Source organism: Hetaerina americana, unplaced genomic scaffold (genome assembly GCF_022747635.1).
Source record: "Hetaerina americana unplaced genomic scaffold, ioHetAmer1.1.p SCAF_6, whole genome shotgun sequence".
In the NCBI taxonomy this organism is placed as follows: Eukaryota; Metazoa; Arthropoda; class Insecta; order Odonata; family Calopterygidae; genus Hetaerina; species Hetaerina americana.
In genome coordinates this window covers 1,197,501-1,224,431 of record NW_027287205.1, presented here as the reverse complement: position 1 = coordinate 1,224,431, position 26,931 = coordinate 1,197,501, and the positions used below count along the sequence as shown (strand labels likewise).

The 26,931-nt window shown below is 41.2% G+C and overlaps 1 protein-coding gene across 1 annotated transcript in view; it reads left to right on the top strand.

The window, feature by feature from the left end:
* Nucleotides 1-26,931, top strand: part of LOC139695322 (uncharacterized) — a 57,875-nt gene that overhangs the window by 6,080 nt on the left and 24,864 nt on the right. Inside the window, exon 2 of the mRNA XM_071594029.1 lies at nt 1,853-2,482. Coding sequence (XP_071450130.1) covers nt 1,853-2,482 — 630 coding nt within the window. The remainder of the gene's footprint in view (nt 1-1,852; nt 2,483-26,931) is intronic.

Genomic DNA, 26,931 nt, shown 5'->3' with positions numbered 1-26,931 from the left:
CTCGAAATTCAAAAAATTAAAGCTCAATACGAGTGTAGCCCATGGAGGGCACAGCGCACCAAACTGTCACATTGGGTCTATGAAGAGGTCCTGATTGAAGTTCGCGAATAATGTAACTCGTCCAAGAATTGAAATGCTGCTTATTTACTGAACCAGAGAGGGGAAAACGCGCTTCATCGCTAGACCACAGCGCCCACTGCGTTTCCACCACACTATTACTGCTCTCGAAGAACGTTTCTACGACAAAGCCTCGATGCTCAGCAGACCACTGCATGGTGACTACTGAAAATGGCGTTGTTTTCCCCAGCCAAAAAGCCACTACTCCCACTCCGTTAATTGATTCGCCCGCTCTTCAAATTTTTAAAATTAGAGGAGTCTATGTTGCTACACCCTGCATTCATCGAGACCGGCGACATTGAGACCGGCGACAACTTCATATCGGGAAAATCGTTCCAAGGCAGGTGCTAAATACAGGTATGTTCGAGGATGGGATCTCGTGGAATCCAGCAACTTTCATGCAGGCTCTCCCAAGTGTATGAAAATCGATAGCGGGCTACGATTTATATTTACACTTTGAAATTGTGGGTGCAATTAAAAATGCCATCGAATTACCCGTGGTTGAACAGCCATATCACGTACGAATATTTCCCGTGCGATAAGTTCGCGTACTTTTTCTACCAGATGATATAGGAAGTGTCTTGTAAACCTCATTGCTGGGTAGACCTACGAGATCTGACCAGGAAATAACTGATACCTTTCGGCCTAGCGTGGCGGAGGATAATAGAGCTGGAGTCACCAGCATCTTTCTGTCTAAACGTCCCTACCCTCAGTAGGCATCCTGCCGCGGTAGTGTGCAGACAGTGGTTTATCTACTTTGCTCACATTGTGAACTCTTAAAACGTAATACATTGCAGAATAGTGAGTGATGGCAGAGTCAGCCAGCCAGGTGGATTCAGTTAGAAATGGCCACAGCACCGATGTTCACATCGAGAGGACACTGCAGTGGCCTAGCTTTGTGGTAACGGATGAACTGACGGAGAGCCAGTTCTTGGATATCTTGGACATTTGTCCGTGCTCTCCTAGACTAACACTGACATCACTGACGCACAACATTGTCACTCAGCACTTAGGCGGTGTTCAACACACATTTTCCGATAAATGTCAGCAGGTTTTGAAGTTTATTACCGGTAAAAACCTTCTCACTAAACGGATTTTACGTTTGCTGGGATTTCCAATGGCATTTTTCATTTTGACTTGCTACTGTAAACAAACGACAACTGGTCCTGCTTTTAAATTTAAACCACTGCAGATTGAGGCGTACTGCCCAACTGTGTGCGTGTGTGGGTCTGTATCAATACAGCATACATTAAATACCCCTCAAATTACTTTGATCGCTACACGCGAAATAAAGTTACTTTCTGAATAGCACTTGTAATTACTGGCTCCTGGCGATGCAGAAATCGCTCCGGAGTTGTGAATTCTCAAGTATGGAGACCATGATGATTATATATCGCACGCATTATTCACGTCATTCCAACCCGATCAAACGAAAATCTGACTGAATTAATGTTTTCCATTCATTTAAAATCCACACCCACACACTCTGCAGCCGCCTTTGCCAAATTTCCGGTGTTCATGTCAATAAAACAACTGTCTTCATACCCTTACCGTCGCTGTCCATCGTGCTTTGCCATCCGCTCTCCATACCCGTGCATTCATATTCACACGCACGTTTTGGATTATGCGACAGCAGCCTGTTCCCATGGTGTATTCACGCACCTATCACTGAATCACTCTGCCCAACGGCCCTCGGTCTCTCTTCTGTAACGCGTCGCATTATTCCCGCCGACAGGAGGCGGCCCTGCTGGCGGTGGCTGCGATGTCTGTCGCCGTCAACTCGGCTTCCATGGAAAAGCGGCCCGCCGTCGCGACGCCTCTTGAGCCGCCCAGGCACACTCGCCGGCAGATCGACCCCATCGCCTCCCTCTACGCCCCCGCCTCCCTCTACGCCCCCGCCTCCCTCTACGCCCCCGCCTTCCTGCCGACGCCCCTGCCGCCCCTGGGCGAAGAGGCCACCGCCTACCTCGCGCCCCGTCGGGAGCAACACCAGCTGGCTCAACCCAAGAAGCCCGTCTATCACTACACGCCAATCAAACCCTTCAGCGATGAGGAGCTGGGGGAGGTGTACAAGGGCAAAGGCAGGGCCCCTGCCCCCAGGGATATCGCGCAGAGCACGGACTTCAGCTTCGGACAACGCCAACTGTTCCGACCGGCCGGCGTCGAGGGTCTACGGGATGACCCCTACGTGGGCCCGCAGGTGCACGAGTACAACAATGAGCCGGCCCTGGTCCCAAAGCCCATACTGCCGCCCACGCCGCTAGTGCAAGTGGCCCAGGGCGTGCCGCTGCCCGTGCAGGGCCACTTGGGCATCCCGTCAGCGGCGGCGCCCCTCGTCCCGGACACGGAACTGGTCGACATCAAGGTGAGTCGGCAGCCGTCGAAGTTTCCCATTCCCCCTTTTTAAGATGCTACCAGGGCGTCGCGCGCATGCGCCCGAAACTGAAGGCCATTTTGGTTCGAGTCGAACGTCATACGAGACTCTGAAGACTTCCGTTGATATAGCGTGACGTCAAAGGCCTATCTCCAGAATATTTCTGCGTCAATTTACCTGTTCCACAGACAGTGTTGATGGACCAAATAAGTTCCTTCAATTGTTCCAACAATCCACGCGGTATATATAGCAGAATTGTCGGAATATGAAAGATACATATTCTTGCATTACCGCTATAAACACACATTATTCGCAGGACCATCTCCAATTTGTCCTTTCCGGACGATACATTCAGGGTCCACTATAAAATTAATGCGGATTCTATGGGGGAAATAGATTTATTTATCCTACTGGTACAATTGCTTAAAATTCTATGCAATACTCTTCCCCTGCACCAATATACTTGCCGAGACGTATCTGCCACGTCAGAAAGATACCGTAAAACTCCTCGACGGGAATGTCTCTTTCGGGAACTTTTAACATGCTCATGGATGTTTTCCACGGTCTCCCAATTCTTTCCTTTCAGCTCTCTCTTCAGTCATAGAAACAAAAATTAAGTCGCAAAGAGTCAGATCGGTACTGTAATGTGCTGGGTGACCAACGGGTAGTTCCCAGGGCCAGGACGTTGGTAACTATGAAGGACGTGTGGCTGGAGGTATCGTCATGGTGGAGCTTGACCGTGTCGTGCTCTGTGCTACAAAGTCAAAAAAACACACTTCACGCGGGTGTACGGGATAGTCGCGTCACAATAAAATCATGCGCATTACTTTCATAATTGGCCATGTATTGCGATCATATTTAGTTTGATTTCGAACTAGTAGAGTATCAGTCGCCCGTGCTGAGCCAATATTTTTCAGCATAAATCGTAGACCTAATCCACGCTTCATGCATACTTGAGAATTGTTCAGTTAGACTAGCCTGAATGCATGCCATAAAATGCGTTGACTGAACCAAAATGGCCAAACTTGAACTCCGTGACTTTATTTATGAGGAATTAAGCGATTGGATGGAAACTAGCACAGTATTTAATTTCCTCCACATTCGCACGAGTGAACAAAGAGCCGAATGTTAGTTCTAGTCCCGTGCCTGCTAACCATTCCCTTGGCATTTATTTTTTTTCAAATAAATACCACAACCTTCAACTCAAACGTCACTGCCAAATATCAAACTATCACCTCAAAGAAGAAGGAAGACTATTTTCCATGTTAACAAAGCAAGGCTGTTTAATAATACTTGAATGACGACCATTACATTCGTTGAAATTCAATCACCTGTTGGTGATTTCCCCTTTACGTCAACAATACTACGATGCCTTTGCGGCAACGTTAATGGACATTTATTTGACCTACGCAGGGACAGACAATGTCGCTCTAAAATATATACGAATGTACTAGAGACTAGTTGCTGGAACTGCATTGTAATGAAAGGCAATCGTATATCAACAGCTAAGTAATCAACATATCGGTCATTGTATTCTATCCCTCCGTTCTCTTCAGGTGACACATTTCTTTGCACGAATAATTTTACTAAAGTTTAATTGCATTTTGAGACTAGTGATGATTTAAATTGCGACCCTTACTAAGCCCACGCCCCCTTTGCAAGTGAACTACGTACAAAGAGGACAAATGAGTTAACAGAAAGACCTGGATCAGGAAATGATTATTCATTCCGCTATGTTGGTGTGGTTTTACATGAAATTCAATATAGTATATATTAATAAAATTACAAAGAAATACAAATATATCAATGCGAATAAATGAACTTATTAAATTAATACGGTAATAAAAATGTGATGGAAGAGCAGATGAGCCAGATTTGTAAAACATCGTCATGATAAGCTTAGTAGCGTATCAAAATATTAGAGCAACTAGGCTGGGAATAACTCAATGGAGCGACGGTTAAATTACAGATTAAATTACAGACATCGGAATGACCTCTCTTTAGCAGTGATGTTGAAAATGTATTACTATTCCCATTGTTATCCGGTAGGATAGCTCATGTCAATAAAATTAGAGAGGTTAAGTTTTAAATGGATGGATTTAAGATGTATTTTTTTCAAAGAATGATAAGGGATCAGAATAATATCGTCCGACCACGGCAGGGTCATTTTCGGGTCAAAATTAGTCAGGTGTATATTCACCCCCTGCCACACTCTCTAGCGGTGGCCTGCTGGGTGCATAAATTGAAAAATATAATTAAAGGACTTCATACTGAGAATAAACTAGATAGAACCCCAACCATTCAAAAAAGATGTCTTTTGAGAAAGCAGTAAAAAGAATATTTTGACGCCTTTTACTAAAAAAAACGCTCAGCTGCTGAGCAGAAAATCATAATTTATTGAGCCGAAATGGGAAATGTGTCAGTACCATTTCTCGTATTCTTTCCTCAAAGGTCGTTAAGGCCAACGAGCGAGGAGATGCGAGTGAATATCATCCGTATACGCAAATTCACACCTTTTATTCTGGAACTGGAAAAATTCCGGATCCAGAATTCAATTTTGTAAACAATGTCCTGAGATCCATATTCACTCAAAGATTAATTGTAGGATTTCAATGCCAGATATATGTACGCTCAGAATCAATTAAGTTAATATCTAAAACTTTATTTACTCATCCCTGTTAACTAGCATACGCCAGGATAAAAGATTGGTTTAAATAAAAGCTTTCGAATAAACAATTACCCTTTGAAACGCATATTAAATTTATTTTTTTAAACATTTTCAGCATAAAGGTAGAATTTTTGTTTCAAAATTAATATACTCGTATCAATATTAATACACGTACATACACGTATTATAAACGTATTATACACGTATTATACACGTAAATACATGTATAAATATACACGCATTAGCAATTAAATTATTTAATACGTTTTTATCATTTCTTGGGAACCATTCCTGTCAATACTTCCGAAACTCCAAAGTTGTTACAGTTTTGAAAGGCTAACCACTCTTCAATATGTAAGATACCTTTAGGAAGTTTCATTATTAACTACTAATTTAAAGGGCTAAACGTGTTAAATTTTAGGATTATGAAGCGTTAATAAACCACACAAACGCTATAGTTTAACTTCGTCATAATTGATTGAGTCCAGGTAGTTTTTGTTGTGTTATTGTGATTACAACCAAATTCAATATATACGTTGAATACTAATATGTATGTGTGTATATATATATATGATCTGTGTTAATATATATAGTATATATATATATATATATGTGTGTGTGTGTGTGCATACATATATATATATATGCTTTCGTAGAGGTAACACGGAAGTGCCGAATAGTACAATACACAGTAACACACAATATAGAAACACAAAAAAAGAAGAACACTCACACGTTATTTCTTGATATTTCGACGGAAACAATCCGTCTTCCTCTGAAGATATAGAAGTAATGACTGGAATGACAGTCATTACTTCTATATCTTCAGAGGAAGACAGAATGTTTCCGTCGAAATATCAAGAAATAACGTGTGAGTGTTCTTCTTTTTTTGTGTTTCTATATTGTGTGTTACTGTGTATTGTACAATATATATATATATATATATATATATATGTATATATATACATACATATATATATATATATATATATATATATATATACATACATACATATATATATATATATATATATATATATATATATATATATATACACACAAATAAACTAAACTAGAGCTGGTGGAACAGTTAACGTATCCCGGAAGTGTTATGGACCAAAATGCTTAATGCCAATTAGTTTGTCAGTCAGCCAAGGGGTTGCAAGCATTGCTGGGTGCATTGGAAATTCAGTGCGACAGGTATGGGATGAGAATCAATATTAATAAAACAATGGTTAATTGATTTTCTAGAAAGAAAAAGGCCAAGCTTAACATTAGAATAGGATGGCAAAAACTAGAGCAGGTAGAGCAGTTTACGTATCTCGGTAGTGTTTTGGACAAACACGGTCAAAGAAGTAGGGACGTAAGGAGAAGAATTGCGCTAGGATAAAAGGCTTTCACAAGGATGAGGGAGTTGATGACAGGGACTTCGAGTAAGGATATTAAAGAAAAGACTATTGATATGGAGCGTAGGTCTGCTGATGACCTAGCCCTGGTTTGTCAGTCAGGCAAGGGGTTGCAATCATTGCTAAGTGTCTTGAAAATTCAGTTACAGGAGTCGGTTATAATGGAAGAGTAAATACTAGAGTTAATGGAAAAGTTTTTGTGTCTCGGAAAATAGGCTTTCACAAGGAAGAGGGAGTGGATGATGGGGACATTGTGTAAGGATGTTAAGAATAGACTCGTAAAAACTTATATATGGAGCGTAGTTATGTACGGCACAGAAACGTGGTCACTGAAGCAGGAGGATATACTTATTATTATTATTATTATTAAAAAATTATGTTGAAATTAAGCAATTTCCCTGGTGCCAACGGTCAAGTTTCATTTTTCAATCAACGGAGGGTTGATTTTTTCGATGCTTTCTCCCTTTCTCTCTCTGAAGTCTCGAAATTTTGGTAACGAAAAATTATATTTTCTGATACTACTAGGACCTATTCTTGATCTTATCCGAGTGACTTTTCAAATGCCTTTCATCGATTAGACACGATGGACGACTCGGCGCGGGAGGGATGAAGTTCCAGGGAAGTGAGTGAGGTGTGAAGGATCTCAGTTTTTCCCGGCGTATTGTATTCAGGAAGTTCTCTCGGGTTTCCCACCGGGTCAGCGTGGTGTGCACCGACGTTTCGACGGCTAACTCTGCCATCGTCTTCAGGGTGAAGTGCAGAGCAATGAATTCGCCAAGTATTTATACCCTGTCGTAGGGTCAGGTGTCCTCCGATTGGTCCGATGTGTTCCCAAGTGCCGAGCCGCCCCGGTGACGTCTCGTACTTTCAATTTTTCTCAGCACAGGTCTCCACGTGCTGCTGATCTGGAAGCCAGTGCCCCTGTTGAAGGTATTCTGTCCTTCCAGTCGGATTTCCACGGCTTCCTTCGCCACTCGGTCCCAGTAGCCGTTCGTGTGACAAAGTCTTTTGGTGCTCCCCCAGTCAATCCGATGACCATGCGTGATGCTGTGTTCGGCGACTGCAGACTTCTCAGGGTAATGGAGTCTGATGCATCGCTCATGCTCCGTTAGTCGCTTTTCAATTGTGCGGCCAGTCTCCCCGATGTATACCTGGCCGCACTCACACGGGATCCGGTATACCCCCGGCGCCTTCAAACCCCGTTCGTCTTTTGCCGTGCCAAGGAAGTTCTTCAATTTTCCTTGTGGCTTGTGGATGGTTTCCACTTTATGTTTCCTTAGTATCCTGGAGATCTTATGGGATACCGTGGAAACAAAGGGGATGCTGACCCTGGCAACGGGTTTTTCTCTTTCCTCTCTCTGACGGTCGTTTCTGGTGAAGGCCCTTTTAACGGCCAAATTGACCTCCCGGCTTGTGTATCCATTCTGAAGGAAAGTATTTTTCAGGTGATGAACTTCATCACCTGAAAAATACTTTCCTGAAAATGACAAATGTGACCTGAAAAATTACAAGTGCAACTCAAATTTTAAAACTGAAAGAGCTCTAATAACTACAACAAAAGTCTTTGAAAAAAGTATGCATATGCATTAAGTATACATATACATATGAAGAGCTTATTGATCGGCATTGGAATGATGAACAATGTTATAGAGGGTAGACTGTTAGACAAACGAGGAACGGGCAGAGACAGGATAGGGTTATTGGACGCGATGAAGATAAAAGCACAAAAGGATAGAGAAGGACTTGATGCAGAGTAGGATACTGAAATGTGTTTTGTTAGGAATAACAATACATTGATTTGGTGGTTGTGTCCATCCAAAACCTATACACACACACACACACACACACACACACACATATATATATATATATATATATATATATATATATATATATATATATATACAAAATGACAAAACCTGTTATATAAATATGCTTTTCAACCTCTATGCAGAGGAAATGATTAAAGCGTCTTGGGAATAACTGAAGGTAGGAATGAAAGTGGGCGGAAAATTGGTAAAATCAGTTTCGTTTGCTGATAACCAAGCATTAGTTTGTCAGTCAGCCAAGGGTTACAAGCATTGCTGAGTGGATTGGAAATTCAGTAGACAGGTATGGGCTGAAAATCAATATTAATAAAACAAAGGGTATGCCATTTTCTAGAAAGAAAAAGGCTAAGCTAAACCTTAAATTAGGAGGGTAAAAACTAGAGCAGGTAGAACAGTTTATGTATCTACGAAGTGTTTTGGACCAACACGGTCAAAGTAGTAGGGACGTAAGGAGAAGAATTGCGCTAGGCAAAAAGGCTTTCACAAGGAGTAGGGAGTTGATGACAGGGACGTTGAGTAGAGATATTAAGAAAAGACTCGAAAAAACTTTGATATGGAGCGTAGCTATGTACGGCGCGGAAACGAGGTCATTGAAGTAGGAGGTTAGACGTAGATTGGAGGCTTTTGAAATATGGGTGTAGAGAAGAATGGAGACGGTGAAATGGAGGGAGAAGAAAACAAATGAGGAAGTACTGGGTATGGTAGGCGAAGAGAAGGGTTTGTTGGTAGGAATCCTATGGAGGCAGGAAAAGTGGATGAAGGGGGTATTGACCGGCAGTGGGATGTTGAAGACTGTGATAGAGGGGAGAATGTTGGGCAAACGAGGAAAGGGAAGGAACAATATAGCGATGTTGGACGGGATGAAGCGATGAAAACAGTACTCAGAGATAAAGAGGGACCTGATGTAGAGTAGGATGTTGGGTTTTGCTAGGGGTCACAAATTATTTAATTAGTGATTATGTCCTCCAAAAAATCTACCTTAACCGGTTGATTTTGTGTTTCTATATTGTGTGTTACTGTGTATTGTACTATTCGGCACTTCCGTGTTACGTCTACGAGCATTCGCCTATGTGAAAGGAAGTGCAATGTTTGCATGACAAAAGATAAATAATGTTTTTTGAGAGATAATTATCGGGGGAACGAGGTGAAGGGACAATGAGAAGATGCAGGGAGAGGGGAGTAGATCTAATAAGTAGACAGGTTTTACATCGAGGGTTTTTGCAAGTAGGCGAAATATTAGGAAATTTGTCACGGGTGGTGCCAAAGGGTTGGTGGATCTCAGAAGGTTTTGTGATTGGCGGGTCGTATGTATGAGATAGATGGGCATTGGGGTAGTAAGAATGAGGTCGCATCATTGTCATGTAAAATTGGTAACAGTTCTTTAAGGAAGTTTTTCAGTCTGTGTGATCCGGGGAAATAGGTGGTGCAAAGGTTAAGTCCTGCGTCAGATGTGAGCTTGTTTTTATGTGGTGTGTGTGGTCGGGTGGAGCGGTGGATTTCATTTTGTAGTAGCTTTTCTGGGTAACTGCGTTTGAGGAGTGCAAGATGTAGATTGGCAAGGTATTTGTTGATAGTGGCTATGGTGTTGCAAATTCGGGGTCCGTGGATAAAGAAAGAGTTAGGAATCCAGCGTTTCGTGTGTTGAGGATGACAGCTTGTGTGGTGTAGGTATTGCTAATGGTTAGTGACTTTGGTGTGCACTGAAGCGGTGAATTTGTTGTTTTGAAGTGAGATGCCTGTGTGAAGAAAGGTGATGGTTGAGTCTGAAAAGGAAGAGGTGAATTTAACAGTGAAAGATGAATTTAAGGGGCATATATATATATATATATATATATATATATATATATATATATATATATATATATATAATGTATAATGTATAACACTTAGCACTAGTGGACACAGACAAAAACACAGAAACGCACAAAGAAGAGACTCACTATTTTTCGAATTTTCGGTGGTCGTGACCACCTTTATCAAGGAAGATAGGGACAGAACTGAAGGGAATACGGATATATATATATATATATATATTTATTTATATAGATGATTTCGTCGAAGTAACACGGAAGTGTTGAATAACAAACTTGGACAGCAAAAAACAATATAAGAACACATTTAAAAAAAACTAACACGTTATATCTTGTTCATTTCGACGGAGTTCAGCTCCGTCTTCATCGGAAGAAATAGAAGTGATGGGAGCTGATTTCCGTCGAAATGATCATGAAATACCGTTTGAGTTATCTTTTTATGTGTTTTTATATAGTTTGCTGCTGTCCAAGTTTTATATATATATATATATATATATATATATATATATATATATATATATATATATATATATATATATATATATATATACACATACATAAGATTGGAAATAAAAGCGAGAGTGCAAACTGGTTCGCACTTAGCCAATTTCATTTCGCCATCACCGCAGTGTCACTCCGGAAGTAGGTTCTTACGCCGAGACCCGACATTTTCATATGTCACTGCCCTGGGAAGTGAGCGTGGAGATATTCCCCGAGTAACTATGTCAACTGAAGAGTTCGCATGAAATTCAACAGCAGGCCGCAATGGATTTTTGGGATTGCGCGCGCGGAGGACGAAAAAAAAATGAAAAGAAAAGAAGAAATGCTTTCTCTCCTCCCCTCGACCCACTTACCAGCGAGTCTGTTGGGTCGCCGTATTCACATTCACTGAAGAGAGGGAGAGAGAAGCAAAGGAAATCTGGGAGAGTTGCCTCCGTCGCCCGAAGGGGTCTGCGTCCCATTCTGGAGCGTCCCGAAGATATTGTTCCCCCAAGGATCTCTCGCCCGACGGAGGAACACGGAGACATTGCCTCGGTGTCCCCGAGGGAGTCTGAATTTACATCGGTTGCCGGGGAAGAGGCGTTGTTTCGCGTCTCCGCACGTGCATCCGGAAATTGCGGAGAGGTCCCCACGTCTATCACACCGTGGGTCCCTCCGGAGTTAATGAAACCGTTTGTTTGCTCTCCCACGACGGCACTCCTGCACCGATTCATTCGGCGGCCCTCCTTCGGGATGGTCATGGACATAGTAGCGGCCTTCTTCCTCAAACTCCCCTCGCACGAGTTTAGTTTAGTTTTATTTCCGTTTAGATCACTGGGCGAAGATTATTGCCACTTGACGTATTCATAATGGTATCCAAGGTGCTCCCGCTGATTTCTGTCGTGTGATTAAATATGTCAATGCGCAAGCCAAATTTCCAAAAAGATAAGGATGAAATTGTTAGCGGGGAATAGAATATTTTGCGGCTAGTTCTTTGCGACGTTGTGGAGTTCAGGGTGGTGCGGTGGCTTAAACAATTGCTTCCAACCGTTAGAGGCCGGTTTAGAATCCTGAATGCGATCGATATTTTTCAGTGATATCCCTACTTGAGGTGCTTAGTAGAGGGCACTTTGAGTACGAGAAAGTACGCCGTCCGTCGGATGGGATGTTAAACTGTATGACCCCCAGGCGCCTTTCGTTATTATAGTAGCTAATGTCGACTCCGGGTTTCTCTCCTCTCCGTTCTTTTCCAATCCTTCCTTAATGGCGCAAATGACCTCAGCTGTCGGTCGCCTCCCATAAAAGCTACTTTTGCTTCGCGATGCTTAGAAGTAAAAGTATATCAAAAGTACACTTAGACCCCAGTCTCAGCTGATATTAGAAATTTACAGCATTAAAGGCATTAATTTAGCACTTTCCTCAAAGAAGACAACATTAACGCAATCACATGCGACAGAGACAAATGAGATAACTTACAATTGAGCAGAGAGCAAGACTAATTAGTGCATTTATTTATATAAGGAACTGTTACTTCTCTTTCCTCTTTAAGTCAACTCCTATTCAATTGGAGTGCACTGGGAGAGGGTTATAAAGATTCAGAATGAAACATACAATGTACAAATAATTCGTTTTTCTTGCCTAAAATGCCTTTCGTTGCATAAAATACATATAAATCCTCACGGCTTGTCAATTTGAGGATTGGCTTGCTGTAGATCCTCAATCTACGAATCCCGTTCCCTTCCTCTCTCTCTCTCTCTCTCTCTCTCTCTCTCTCTCTCTCTCTTCCCACACAGTCCCTTGCGCTGACGCCTTCCAAATTACTGCTTTTTTAGCGATTCATTCGGTTTTCGTCCATTAATATCCCCTTCCATTATTCTGTTAGTAACTGTCATAAAGAAAATATTCTGCCTTAGGATTACACGGATTTTCTTTCCCTCTTTCCGTACGAGGCTTTCAAAGGCGATTCTCTCCTTAAAATTTGCTGAGATTATCTAAAAATAAAAATAAACAACGTGCTTTAAGCTGATTTTTTTACAAGAAGACATGGTTCATTATGAAATTAATGTGCATGTGTTTATTAATTTGTTAGGGAAAAATATATTTACTGATTTTCGCACTTGCATAAATGCTTATAAAATTCCTAAAAATACTCTTTACCCCTGCACCACTAATACATACAATTGCGTGGAGACGTGTCTGTCACGCCTAAGAGGGCATCCTGAAACTCCTCTCGACGGGAATGTCTATCTCAGGAACGTTGAATAACATGCTTTTGGATATTTCCAACTGCCAAACCCTCTACGTGGTCTCTCAATGCTTTCCCTTCAGCTCTCTCCCGTCAGTTGGAGAAATAAAAAGAAGCCGCATTGAGCCATATCGGGACTGCAAAAGGGCTGGGGGACCACTGGGGTGCTACTCATCACCTGAAAGTTGGTTACGATGAAGGACATGTGGCTGGGGGCATTGTCTTGGTGGAGCTTGACCGTGTCTTTGCCGTTTTACAAAGTCGAAAAACACACTTCACGCGGTGGCATGTCTTTCCGCTCAGACTGCATGGGAGCAAACGAACGTCCTGCTGCGTTGGAAGGGCAGACACCCCCCCCCCCACATTTCCCAACCGGTTTTAACGCGCTGCCATGGATAATACAAACGGCGTCACAATAATACCATGGCATTACATTCATAATGGGCGATTTATATTTCATTAATATCATAATATGAGTATCTAATACTGTCTGTACCAAGCACAAATTTTGCATCGAAATAAAAAATTTCAACTGTTGAAATCTTATACGATTTTCCAAGAGACAGTCCTATTTCGTGGTTAGAGAATGCGTTAAGAAAAAATAATATTTTTCGCAATGGCGGAAATTGTTACCCACTTTCAGTAAATCCCGGGAATTCGAGGAATTCAGTGAATCGAATCGGAAATTGTTTAGTTTCTCTATCTCTCTTTCTCTCTCACACACACACATCAAAACTTTCCTTCCGCAACACTTTAATCCGAAATCAAAAGCGAAATATCTCGTTTTCTTCGCTGCTGCCGCTGATCCCCAACGTGCGTACACGTCCTCCTCAGTTTGCCGTCTTCGACGCCCAGTTCTTCCGAAGACGAGAGCGAGCGAACGCCGCCTTAAGGCTGACTCCCCAGCAAGCAGGACTTTCTATCTCTGTTCCCATTTTTACGCGTCGCAAACGAGATGAAATCAAGGCCAAATAGCCCAAATTCACTTTCCACCGAATTATTGACAGCAAACCGAATCCCTACGCATCGGATGAGGTTCTGAGTCAAAAATAGCGATTACTTTGCCGTTTGTAGAGCGGAAACGAATTTTTAAAAACTCCTTTCCAGTTTAAAGGACCCACTCGAGAAGGGAGACCGAAATTTTTTGCATTCATTTCCAACATATTAGAAAATTACAGGCAGGTTACTCATCTGAAGGATGTTAAGGACATATATTACAGGTCTCCACTTACTATGGTAGATCATATCACCAACGTAAAACCCGAGAAATTTATTTTAGAACGGATACATTTAAAATGTCGTTACTTTCTCAAACCAATAGGGATCATTATAAACATGGCAGTAATCGCGAAGGGGGTGAGTAGAATTTTTAGTGTTTGTATTTGTCGATATCTCGCGCGTTTCTTCCTGCATGTTATTCTTGTTCTTTAATAGACCCATCTTTTTAACAGTTCTACCGTATGATTTGAATGTACGTATCGCGTTATTGAATATTGTTGCACGTAAGTACTTTCTTTCGTGTTTTATTAAGGTTTTTGAAGGGCATGAACAAACTAAACTTTGTGTAGAAGTAGAATGATTTGGTTTTGAATGTGCTAGTTTTGTAGTTTACAAGGGGTGGTGATCTAACATCCCCCGCCAGACGCCCTTTCGGCGGCTTGCGGGATATTGCGTGGATGCAAATGTATCTATCTGTAATGGAGTCTGTCTACCTTCTCTTGTCTTTATGGTTACATCAACATAAGTGGAGGGAATCAGAACAAACGAGTTGGACATTGAAACTGAAGTTAGTATTTTAATGGCCCCGCTTTACTTAGGTAGACCACAAAAATCAAAAAAGGGAGATGGATTCTAGTACAAATAGATATAGGAATACTCGTTCTTTCCCCGAACAATCAGGAATAATAATATTAAGAAACCAAAATCACTGTAGATATATTTAAAACATTTCATTAACAATTAAAGACCAGATTATACGTTGCGAAGAGATATGGTATATTCGTAGGTGCATAGGTGTGTTAGTTGATAGTATACGTATCTGCATGTGTGAGTTTTTAAGGTTTTTACATGAATATATATACGATCATGTGTTAGCATGATATTGGCATGAATTTGTGGGTTTAGATGGGGTTTTTTCCTAATTACGGGTGGTGACCTGACAACCCCCCCCCTGGCACACACGCTCTTGCAGGGTGCTATGCAGATGCGGAGTAACCGTTTGCTGAGTCGCACGTAGATTAGTTGAGGGGCAAAGGGTAATTGACTCCGGTCTGACCCTAGAGGAGAAGAGGGAGGGCATTCGTCTCCAGGTCGCATCCCCGGCAATGCAATCCACCCGGGGACTGATGACAGCTCTCTCGAGTCGTGCGGAGAGCGGACACCGAGATAAATCGAATCATGCGGAGGTTCATGGCGAGTCGCGCCGCCTCGAACGAGTGCCCCTGGGGAAATGAAGCGGTTCGGTTCCTCCCGCCAGGGGCGGCAGGGGATTCACGAGGAGCGAGGTTGCTGATCGTATTACTAGCGGGAAAACGGCCGAACGGTTTCAACGTGCATACAAACGTGAGCCTGAATCCTTTTGTTTTCGGCCCGAAATAGATATATTTTTCAATTACCAACAATATTCCGTGAAATTCCGTCGAAATCATCAAGAAATTACGTGTGAGTGATCTTTTTTTGTGTTTCTATATTGTTTGCTACTGTGTAATGTACTATTCGGCACTTCCGTGTTACGCCGACGAAATCATCTATACATATATATCTTTACATATAGACTTAGAGAGTTCAGACTCCACAAAAGACGCAGGTATACATGGAAAATGCCAGGTAACTCAAAAAGGTGTCGGCTAGATTACATCCTGGTCAGACACAGGTTTAGGGACAGTGTGATAAATTCGCACAGCCTCCCGGGAGCGGCTGCGGACTCTGACTACGATTTTGTTGTTATGAAATGTAGCGCCCGTTTCAAAAAGATAAGGCAGGGGCGGCGGGTTAGAAAATGGAATATAGAAGCATTAAATGGGTTGAAAAGGAAGGAGTACAAACAGGCGGTAGATAAAGCCAAGAAGGATGGTAGAGAGCTAAGTACTATCGAAGAAAAATGGGAAAGTATCAAGAAAGGGTTGTCTAAAGCCGCAAAAGACCCTATTGGAACCGTTAACGCTAAAAGGCCTAGGAAACCATGGATCCCGGATGATTTGATTACAAAGATGGATCAGTGGAGAAAAGGGAAGAATATTAATACAAAGTTAGGGAAAATAAAGTACAAAGAATTTAACAATAAATTGAGGCGGGCATCAAATAAAGCAAAAGAAGCATGGTGGAAGACGCAGTGCGAGGATATTGAAAGTCTGCAGAGGAAGGGTGATATCGGTGAGCTGTACAGCAAAGTTAAATCTTTATCGGGAAGTAAGAAAGAAAGATTTATGCTTACAGTTAGAGAAAAAGCGGGTCAGAGAAAAGTTGACACAGAAAAGATCCAAGAGAGATGGAAGGAATATTTAGAAGAACTGTATGGTAAAGAGCTTCGACCAACAAATTTAGACATAGAAAAGGAGCATGACGTAGAGTAAGATAGGTTAGGTCCAGGCATACTCGACGATGAGACAGAAAGGGCATTTAGGGAGATGAAACTAAATAAGGCCGTGGGGGTGGATAACAATCCCGCGGAACTATTGAAATGTTTAGAAAATGTGGGAGGAAGAGACTATATGGGGTGATTCGTAGTATCTATGATGAAGGAATCTGGCCGGAAGACTTTGTGAGATCAGTTTTAGTTCCTATTCCGAAAAGGGTAAGGGCTACATGTTATCTACATCTACATCTACATAATACCCCGCAAGGGCGTGTGGCGGGGGATGTTAGGTCACCAACCGTAAAAAGGAAAAATACCACATGCAAAAAAAACAACACGGAAAATTACACCCACAGCAGCGCACATACTCATGCAAAAATCCCTTCATCCAATACTCATGCAAACACATATACCGCAAAACAACTAAAAAACTGCACCCCATGATGCAGCACGAAAGCCATCTTACAACACGGAAGCCAGGACACAACAAGCAAGAAATTGAAACACCACATATAAATGCACCACGAAACACTCTATCCCCACAGAGTCTCTAAAAGGCAGGGAATGCGACCCAACGTTGCAGGTAGCAGGAATTTGCCCCCGCGGAGAGGGACGAGGGATTGAAAGGGAAACTTAAAAACAGATGAACAGAACACGAATGAGGTCATTCGGAAAGAATGGGTTATTACAGCAAAACACATAAGGTTAGTGGAAGAGCATGCATTTAAATACAACTAATTATTTTTTAGACGCTGAGGGTGGCAAGTAGAATTTTTGCTATCTATAACCCTGCAGTTGGTAAACTCATTCATAAATTAAAGGTCGCGGGTATAAACAAGGGCGCCATAAGTTGGGTTAAAGATTTTCTTTCAGAGCGGGAACAGAGGGTAGTCCTTGATGGCGCTAGTTCCGACAGCGTTCGAGTCACGTCGGGGGTACCTCAGGGAAGTGTGATCGGGCCGTTGCTTTTCTTGATTTTTCTTAACGATTTGAACCGCGAAGTGAAAAGTAAAATTAGGATCTTCGCGGATGACACGGTGATCTATCGGGAGATATCTGGGGATGAGGATCGTTTTATTCTAGCGCAGGATTTAGATTGCATTACTAAATGGTGTTCTAACTGGGGATTGACTCTAAATTATAATAAATGTTCAGTGGTAAATTTCTTTAAAAGATCAACGGGATTTGCTTACAAATTAGCTGGAGGTGACCTAGCAGTAGTTGATACGGTAAAATACCTAGGTGTCACATTCACAAAAGACTTAACTTGGGGGACTCACATACGTAAAGTCTGTGGTCAAGCAAATAAAAAATTGGGATTCATTAGACGCATTGTCGGCAAAAGTGACTCAAAGGTCAAGGAACGTTGTTACCACGCTCTTGTAAGGCCTCATTTAGAATACGCATGCAGCGTGTGGGACCCGAATGAAAAAGGTCTCATTCGGGAAATTGAGAAGGTTCAACGCCGGGCAGCCCGTTTTGTAAAAAATTCCTACGATAAAACGCAAAGCGTTTACGAAATGCTCATGGATTTGGGGTGGGAATCATTAGAAGAGAGACGATTCAATGCGAGACTGAAATTATTAAATAAATTCAGATCCGCATGTTTCAGCACCGAGGTCTCGCAGATTATTCGTACTCCTACATACATTGGTCGCTTGGATCATGCATATAAAATTCGGGAAATAGATGCCAGGACTAGCCGACTCAAGGACTCCTTCTTCCCACGGACAATACGGGATAGCAACTAGTAGGATTATAGATAGTAAAAATTCCACTTGCCACCCTCAGTGTCTAAAAAATAATTAGTTCTAATTAAATGCATGCTCCTCCACTAACCTTATGTGTTTTGTTATAATAACCCATTCTTTCCGCATGACATCATTCGTGTTCCTGTTCATCTGTTTTTTAAGTTTCCCTTTCAGTCCCTCTTCCCTCCCGCGGGGGGGAAATTCCTGCTACCTGCAACGTTGGGTCGAATTCCCTTCCTTTTTACTGTCGCTTTGGGGGGTTGAGTGTTTTTGTGGTGCATTTTCATGTGGTAGTGATGTTTCACATTCTTGCTTGTTGTGTCCTGCTTGCGGTGTTTTTAGGATGGCTTTGGTGCTGTATCCTGGGGTGCAGTTTTTTTGTTCCTGTTCCAAGGAGTCCTTGAGTCGGCTAGTTCTGGCATCTATTTCCCGAATTTTATATGCATGATCCAAGCGACCAATGTATGTAGGAGTACGAATAATTTGCGAGGCCTCGGTGCTGAAACATGCGGATCTAAATTTATTTAATAATTTCAATCTTGCATTGAATCGTCTCTCAGCCAATGATTCATACCCCAAATCCATGAGCATTTCGGTGACGCTTTGCGTTTTATCGTAGGAAATTTTTTACAAAACGGGCTGCCCGGCGTTGAACCTTCTCAATTTCCCCGAATGAGACCTTTTTTCACTCGGATCCCACACGCTGCATGCGTATTCCAAATGAAGCCTTACAAGAGCGTGGTCACAACGTTCCTTGACCTTCGAGTCACTTTTGCCGACAATGCGTCTAATGAATCCCAATTTTTTATATGCTTGACCACAGACTTTACGTATGTGAGTCCCCCAAGTTAAGTCTTTTGTGAATGTGACACCTAGGTATTTTACCGTATCAACTACTGCTAGGTCACCTCCAGCTAATTTGTAAGCAAATCCAATGATCTTTTAAAGAAATTTACCACTGAACATTTATTATAATTTAGAGTCAATCCCCAGTTAGAACACCATTTAGTAATGCAATCTAAATCCTGCTCTAGAATAAAACGATCCTCATCCCCAGATATCTCCCGATAGATCACCGTGTCATCCAGCGAAGATCCTAATTTTACTTTTCACTTCGCGGTTCAAATCGTTAAGAAAAATCAAGAAAAGCAACGGCCCGATCACACTTCCCTGAAGGTACCCCCGACGTGACTCGAACGCTGTCGGAACTAGCGCCATCAAGGACTACCCTCTGTTCCCGCTCTGAAAGAAAATCTTTAACCCAACTTATGGCGCCCTTGTTTATACCCGCGACCTTTAATTTATGAATGAGTTTACCATGTGGGACCTTATCAAATGCCTTTTGAAAATCTAAGAAGATGGCATCCACTTGCCTACCTCTCTCACCAGATAAAAGTAAATCATGTGTAAATAATCCTAATTGGTGTTTCGCAGGAGCGGGGTTTTCCTGAATCCGTGTTGATTGTCACTTAAAAAGTTAATATTGCCAAGGTGTCTCATTATTGAACTGACAATTATGTGCTCTAAGATTTTGCAACAGATAGAAGTGAGAGATATAGGTCTGTAATTACTGGGATCAAAAGTAATACTGGGATATGAGGACTACAGGGGCAATAAGTTTGATATCCCAACGCAGCTGAAGTTGTTCTCAAGGATCATAAAAAAAGGATAGAGATTAGGGCAAATGATTACTTAGGGGATTACCAGTTTGGGTTTAGGAAGGGGAGAGGTACGCGTGATTGCCATTGCAGTAATGAGATTATTAATCGAGACGAATATAGAAACACAACCAGCTGGTATTTGCCTGTTTCGTAGAATTCAAAAAAGCGTTTGACAGGGTGAATTGGGGAAAAACTAATGAGTATATTTCAGAAAATAGGAATAGATTGGAGGGAAAGGAGGCTAATCTGCAACCTGTAGATGTCTCAGACTGCTCAGGTGCGGTGTGGGGACGGGGAGTCAGGATGGGCAGTGTTAGGAAGGGGTGCAAGGCAGGGTTGCCCATTATCACCGTTGCTGTTCAACCTGTATGCAGAGGAAATGATCAAAGAGGCATGGGAAGAAATGGAGGTAGGAATGAAAGTGGGCGGGGAATCCATAAAATCAGTTAGGTTTGCTGATGACCAAGCTTTAGTTTGTCAGTCAGCCAAGGGGCTGCAAGCATTGCTGAGTGAATTGTGAAATTCAGTGCGACAGGTATGGGCTGAAAAATCAATATTAATAAAACAAAGGTTATGCGAATTTCTAGAACCAAAAAGACTAAGCTAAAAATTAAAATAGGAGGGCAAAAGCTAGAGCAGGTAGAACAGTTTACGTATCTCGGTAGTAAAAAGAGACGTTTCAGGCGTGATATGGTGGAATATCATGATTAATTAAAAATAGCAATTTTCCACAAAAATAAAATTTAATGCGACCGGTTTCAATGTTACTACATCATCATCAGGTGTACCTGATGTACATCAGATCACCTGATGATGATGTAGTAACATTGAAACCGGTCGCATTAAATTTTATTTTTGTGGAAAATTGCTATTTTTAATTAATTGTATCTCGGTAGTGTTTTTGACCAACACGGTCAAAGTATTAGGGACGTAAGGAGAATAATTGCGCTAGGCAAAGAGGCTTTCTCAAGTAGGAGGGAGTTGATGACAGGGACGTTTAGTAAGGATGTCAAGAAAATAATCGTAAAAACTTTGATATGGAGCGTAGCTATGTACGGCGCGGAAACGTGGTCATTGAAGCAGGAGGATAGACGTGGACTGGAGGCTTTTGAAATGTGGGTGTGGAGATGAAATGGACCGAGAAGAAAACAAGTATATATATATATATATATATATATATATATATATATATATATATATATATATATATATATATATTTATATATATATATATTTATTTATTTATATATATATAAATATATACACATACATGTACCTATGTATATATATGTGTTTATATGCATATACATACATATATACTATATATACAGGGATCGTCCGGAAAATAAGTGTACTGAGCTCAGGAAAAAAAATTTATTACACTTTTACATATCTTAAGCTAATATTCCTCAAAATAGGACCCTTGTGAGTCGATACGCTTGTTCCAGCGGCGTTCCCATTCCTGGAACGCTCCCGCGAAGGCATCATCGGGAACCTCTCGAAGACACGTCGTCACGGCCTCTTTGACGGCGTCCTAAGTTCCGTATCGCGTTCCTTTCAAACTCCTCTTTATCTTGGGGAACAGAAAGAAGTCCGGTGGTGCCAAGGCCGGGCTGTAGGGCGGTTGCGGCAGCGTTGCCACGCCGTGCTTGGCCAAGAAGTCCGACACGACAAGCGCGGTGTGAGACGGCGCATTGTCGTGATGCAGCCGCCAGATGTTTTTGATAGCTGGCCGGACGCGGGCGACTCGTTTTCGAAGCCTGTCGAGCACTTGGACGTAAAATACAGCATTTACAGTTTGTCGTTCAGGTACAAATTCGTAGTGGACGACTCCCCTTTTGTCAAAAAAGACAATGAGCATCGCCTTGATCCGAGATTTGCTCATGCGAGCTTTCTTTTGACGGGGTGATGATGGGGTGTGCCACCCCGCACTTTGTCTCTTCGACTCCGGGTCGTACTCAAAGATCCACGTCTCGTCACCCGAAACAACGTTCTCTGAAAAATGTGGATCATTTTTGCAGTGATCCGCAAGTTGTGTCGCGATTTCCAAACGATTGAGTCTTTGATCATCACTGAGCACTTTCGGCACCAACTTTGCACAAATTTTTCGCATCTGTAATTGCTCCCTAATAATCTCGTGCACTATTGTTTTTGGCACATTACACTGCTCTGCTATCATCCGAACACTAAGACGACGATCAGAGTTCAGTACATCGCGAACTTTTCGCACATTTTCGTCGGTGAGTGTCGTTGATGGGCGTCCAGGCCGTGGTTCGTCGTCGACCTCTTCTCTGCCCTCCACGAACATCTTGTGCCACTGAAAGATCATGTTTCTGGACATGGCTGACTCCCCGTAAGCCTGGTTAATCATACCGACAGTTTCAGTAGACGATTTCCCAAGCTTTACCGCAAATTTGATGGAATAACGCTGCTCCAAAAACTTCGGCATCGCGTTCCGTGACGTGGGTCGAGCGTGGAGGTTCGCGTTAAGAGAGCTCCTCACTACACCACAGCTCAGAGCCAACTGCCTTTTCCAGCGTCGCTTGCCAACATACCCCCCTCCAATCGCAGCTCGTCAGAGCGGTGCTGGGCGCGCCTGGAGCGGCGGGAAAAAATCAGTAGTCAGTACACTTATTTTCCGGACGAACCCTGTATATATATGTTTATATATATATATATCAGTCGCGGTAGGCCAGGGGGTAGAGTGTTGGACTAATGACCGTCAAGCCCGAGTTCGATTCCCGGGGCAAGGCACTCTGGGCACCTGCAGCTCCACCCAAGCTATGTGATTTTTCCGGTACCAGGTCTTCCTGGGGAACCATATTCGGCACAGGGAAAGGAACTGGCCCCCCTACCCTGATGTGTGAATTGCACACGCCGTCGGGATTAGTAATGGGTGAACTCTACCATCACCTACTAAACCGACCTTCGGGTTGATTAATTTGTTTATGGTTAATTTATTTAATTACTACAAGAGTTTCGATTTGATTAAGATACTAATTGATTGATGAAAGGCTATTTTGACATACTTCTATTTACACAGGACACTATTTTGACACATTCCTTTCACTCTTCTCCTGAACCTGCTAAGTTTGTATTGAAAAATTGCATTAACAGTTTCAGGCGTAACTTTGTGGAATTCCTCCATGAAGAATAATGTTAAAATTAAAGCTTTGTGATTCCATTCTGCTGTTTTAGGCTTCATTTCATTGAAGTATTTAAGATCCATACTCAAAAGACTTTGTACATTTCCATAGATTTATGGAAATGTGTGGAAAAATACTGTCTTTTTTGAAATCACATGTGAATTCCGGCCTGAGTATAGTTTATATTTCATGTTGGCTTATAATGTTTAATTTTGACAATATTCATCTTGAAAAATTATCATAAGAAAAAGCACCTTCCTATTAAAAGAAATCTAGTGGCAAATATAAAAAGCGCTCGCTGTCCTGAGTAAAACTCCCGACCAGGCAACCCAGCCCAACCAATATTTTAGAAAGAAGTAAATTTAAATAAATGCACAAAAATTCATCAGTCCTTTTAACATTTGAAGAAAGATGTGTTTCTGAATGACACCCGTTGTAAAACAATAGTATTATCCATTATCATTTTCATAACCGATTAATCTCTGGTTCCCTCACATGACAACCAATGCAAAAGAAGAGTCCCCTTACAAATAATCTCTTTTCTAGCAAATAAGAGTGAATATCGTGTTCATAATGTCATAATTCTGTGTATAAACAGCTTATTTTTTACTTTGAAACGCCCATTCGTGTATTATTATCATTATTATAAAAGATCAAGTAAAGCGTAGGTTTTCAGAAATGGCGCTGAGTGAACTATCCCATACTCATACCCATACTCAATACAATGGCTGTAAGGATTCCAATAAATCCTCCCCAATCACATACAAATTTATGAGAATGCGATTAGTTGGTAAGAATGACTGACTAATTTCTTCCCACCAATAGTCACCGCAGGGATATTTATGGGAAATGATTATGGCTAATAATATTCTTGAAAAATAATCATAAAACATCGCTTAAAAATTCTTTCATTCATAATTTAATTATAATAAGTTGTTTTGTTTGAATATTTCTTGTTTTTTTTGTTTTAAAAATATAATATGAAAAAGAAAACCGCTGCAAACTCCGCCACAAATGTAAATAAAAGTTTTGATACCGAACGTTGTGACTGGTGCTCAATTGATGCCTATGGCCATCAACGTACTTCAATGCCAACTAATTGAACATAATCCTAGATACAAGACGCCCCATGAATGTACCGTATAAGTCTTCGGAAACATAATGTACTGCATCTCAATATTAGCGTACTTACACAATATACAGCCTGAGCCATCAATGCAAATCGTTTCGCCCTGGTGGTATCGTGATGTCTCCTTTTTATTGGGCACGCCTGAAGCAATGGACGGCGCCGTCCGCCCCGAAATTCTTTTTCATCTCACGTAAATGTTGCGCTAACTTTCCGTCGATTTGGTCTGAATGACAAAGAGGAGGACATAACTCGCGGCCAAAGAAAAAGCCGGCAGACGTGCATTGGGTTCTCGCGCGAAAAAAGAACTCTGGAGTCTGGAATGAGATACATGTATTTTTGGTTCACTTGAGTCTGCTCTCTTGTAGAAGCATCTCTTGCGTGCGGATTTTAGCTCTTAAATCTGAAAACACCGTTCATGGGAAGAAATTTAACAGCAAAGTAATTTTGTAACCCATACAAGAAACACCTTCAAATTACTTTATTTACATCTACAAAATTCCCCACAAACTGCCTCAAGGGCGTGTGGTGGTGGGTGTAAGGTCACCCCCGTAAACGAGAATAACACCACATATGAAAGCAAATCACATCACCCCTACGCCTATGTTAGTTTGTTCATGCAATCCACAAACCTTAATCAAACACGAAAGAAAATACTAACATCCAACATTACTCAATAAAAGGATGCGTATCTACATTCAAATCATGCTGTGAAACTGTTCAAAACATGGGTCTATTAACTAAAAAGAATAAAATCCAGGAAGAAACATGCAAGATATTCACATATATACATACACTACCAATTCTAATTATCTCATACGCGATTGCTGTTATGTCTATTATGTTCTCTAATGATTCGAGGAAAAAACGATATTTTGAATATCTATCCATTCTACAATTAATCTGTCGGATTTAACGTTGGTAATTTGAGCTACCATAGTAATTTGTGGGCTGCAACATGCCCTGAACATCCTCAAATAAGTAACCTGACTCAAATAGTACGCCGTCATTTTAACGTCCACCTATGCTTAAGCCTACGGTCAACCAGTGGCTCCCATCCTAATTCTTCCAAGAGTGTCGTTACACTGCTAGCAGGTTCTGAACCACTTTTCACTAACCTAGCTTGACTTCGAGCTATAAATTTGACTCCAAGCACATTTGCCATTTCAAACAAAAGCGTTTTTAGTAACTAATTTATCAAACACGATCTGTCGTTCATTTTTGATCATCGTTTTTCTCATAAGCAGAGGATATCCGAAACCATTGCCATCAAAACAAGCGAAAATGTGAATGCGACCGTGCAAAAACACCGGAAAATATCATCACATGGGATTGGTGTGATATGCCAGAAATCAGAAGTAAGATTGCTTAGAAAAAGGCAGCTTTTCGAGTAATGAGGGAGTTCTTGTCAATTAGGGATGTGATTTGCCAAGCTTTGCACATGGAACATCGGAAAGTATTTTGAAAGCTTTAAGATTTTTTCTTGGCGAAGCTTGGCAAGGACCAGCTGACCTGAGAGTGTTTCGACATGATTTTGAATATTAAAAATGGATCGATAAGTAAAGAAATAGGATTTCTTAAATACAAATAGAAGGGAAATTCAAACTAGGAATTTCACGTCATAAGGAGGAGGGCTGCATGTGGAAGATATTCATAGACCCAAAATACTCCGAATTCCCTTGATTACACTTTTGACGTAGCATTTGCCAATGCTTGCAAAACTCTAAAACATAGCAAAGAACAAACTCTTCAAGAACTTCTAAAAACTCGAGATCACTAAAATATCAATAAGTAATCGACTTGAAGACGACTGTTTAGTAAGATGCACACTAGATTCTAACATTCCCCAGTCCTGTTCACAACAATGTATAAAAATGGCGTTCCTGGAATGCGCCATTTTGTTTGATTGGAATCTATATTTGTGGACGTTTCTGAATTAGATATAACCTAGAGCATTTGCAAAAAAGAGAAATAAGTGTTTTTTCAATGGAAAAACAGCTATCATTCTAAAATTGAAATAAGGATACATAATTTTTCGCTTCTGCCAAAACGATGCGAACATTTAAAAGGCTGACAAAGGTCGATGGAAAAGGCTGATATTTTTTTTAAAGTTGAACGAAATGGTCAAAGAAATTGGAACTTCCTCCGAAAAACACTTTTCAAACTTCAGGTTTTTAAATTCCAAGAAACTGCAGGAGATGCCGCGACAGTAACTTTTATCGGAGTGCATCCGCTAAATGTATGTATATTAATACAATTCTGCTTTTCCAGATTATGAAAAATAATTCCCCTTGCCCTTTTTTTTGAGTTTTCAGTAAACAGATTTTATTTATTGTCAATTCTAAAAAATAATTCGATTTCTAGTTTTGTCTTTCCTTCTCAAAATCTTTTGTAAAATCACTTTCCCAGTATTGCATGTGATTGTTGAATATAGTGCTGTACCAAATCTCCTTATTCTCATAATAACACAAGATCTACAGACTTTAATATTAAGCGTTTTTTCCTAAAATAGAAAATTGTATCTAACATCCTAGGCATTCCTTGCCCCCAGTACCTGTCTCTAGAGAATTCATGCTCGTATAATGAGAAAGGCCTCCTAAAGAAAAATACTGAAGTAGTTAATGCATAAACTTGGTATTTTCCCAAACAAAATAATAAAAATGTGACATTTATTAAATCATATAGTGCCGTAAATAAAGTTTATGAAATTGAGTGAAATAAAGTATATTATTTCGTAGAGAGT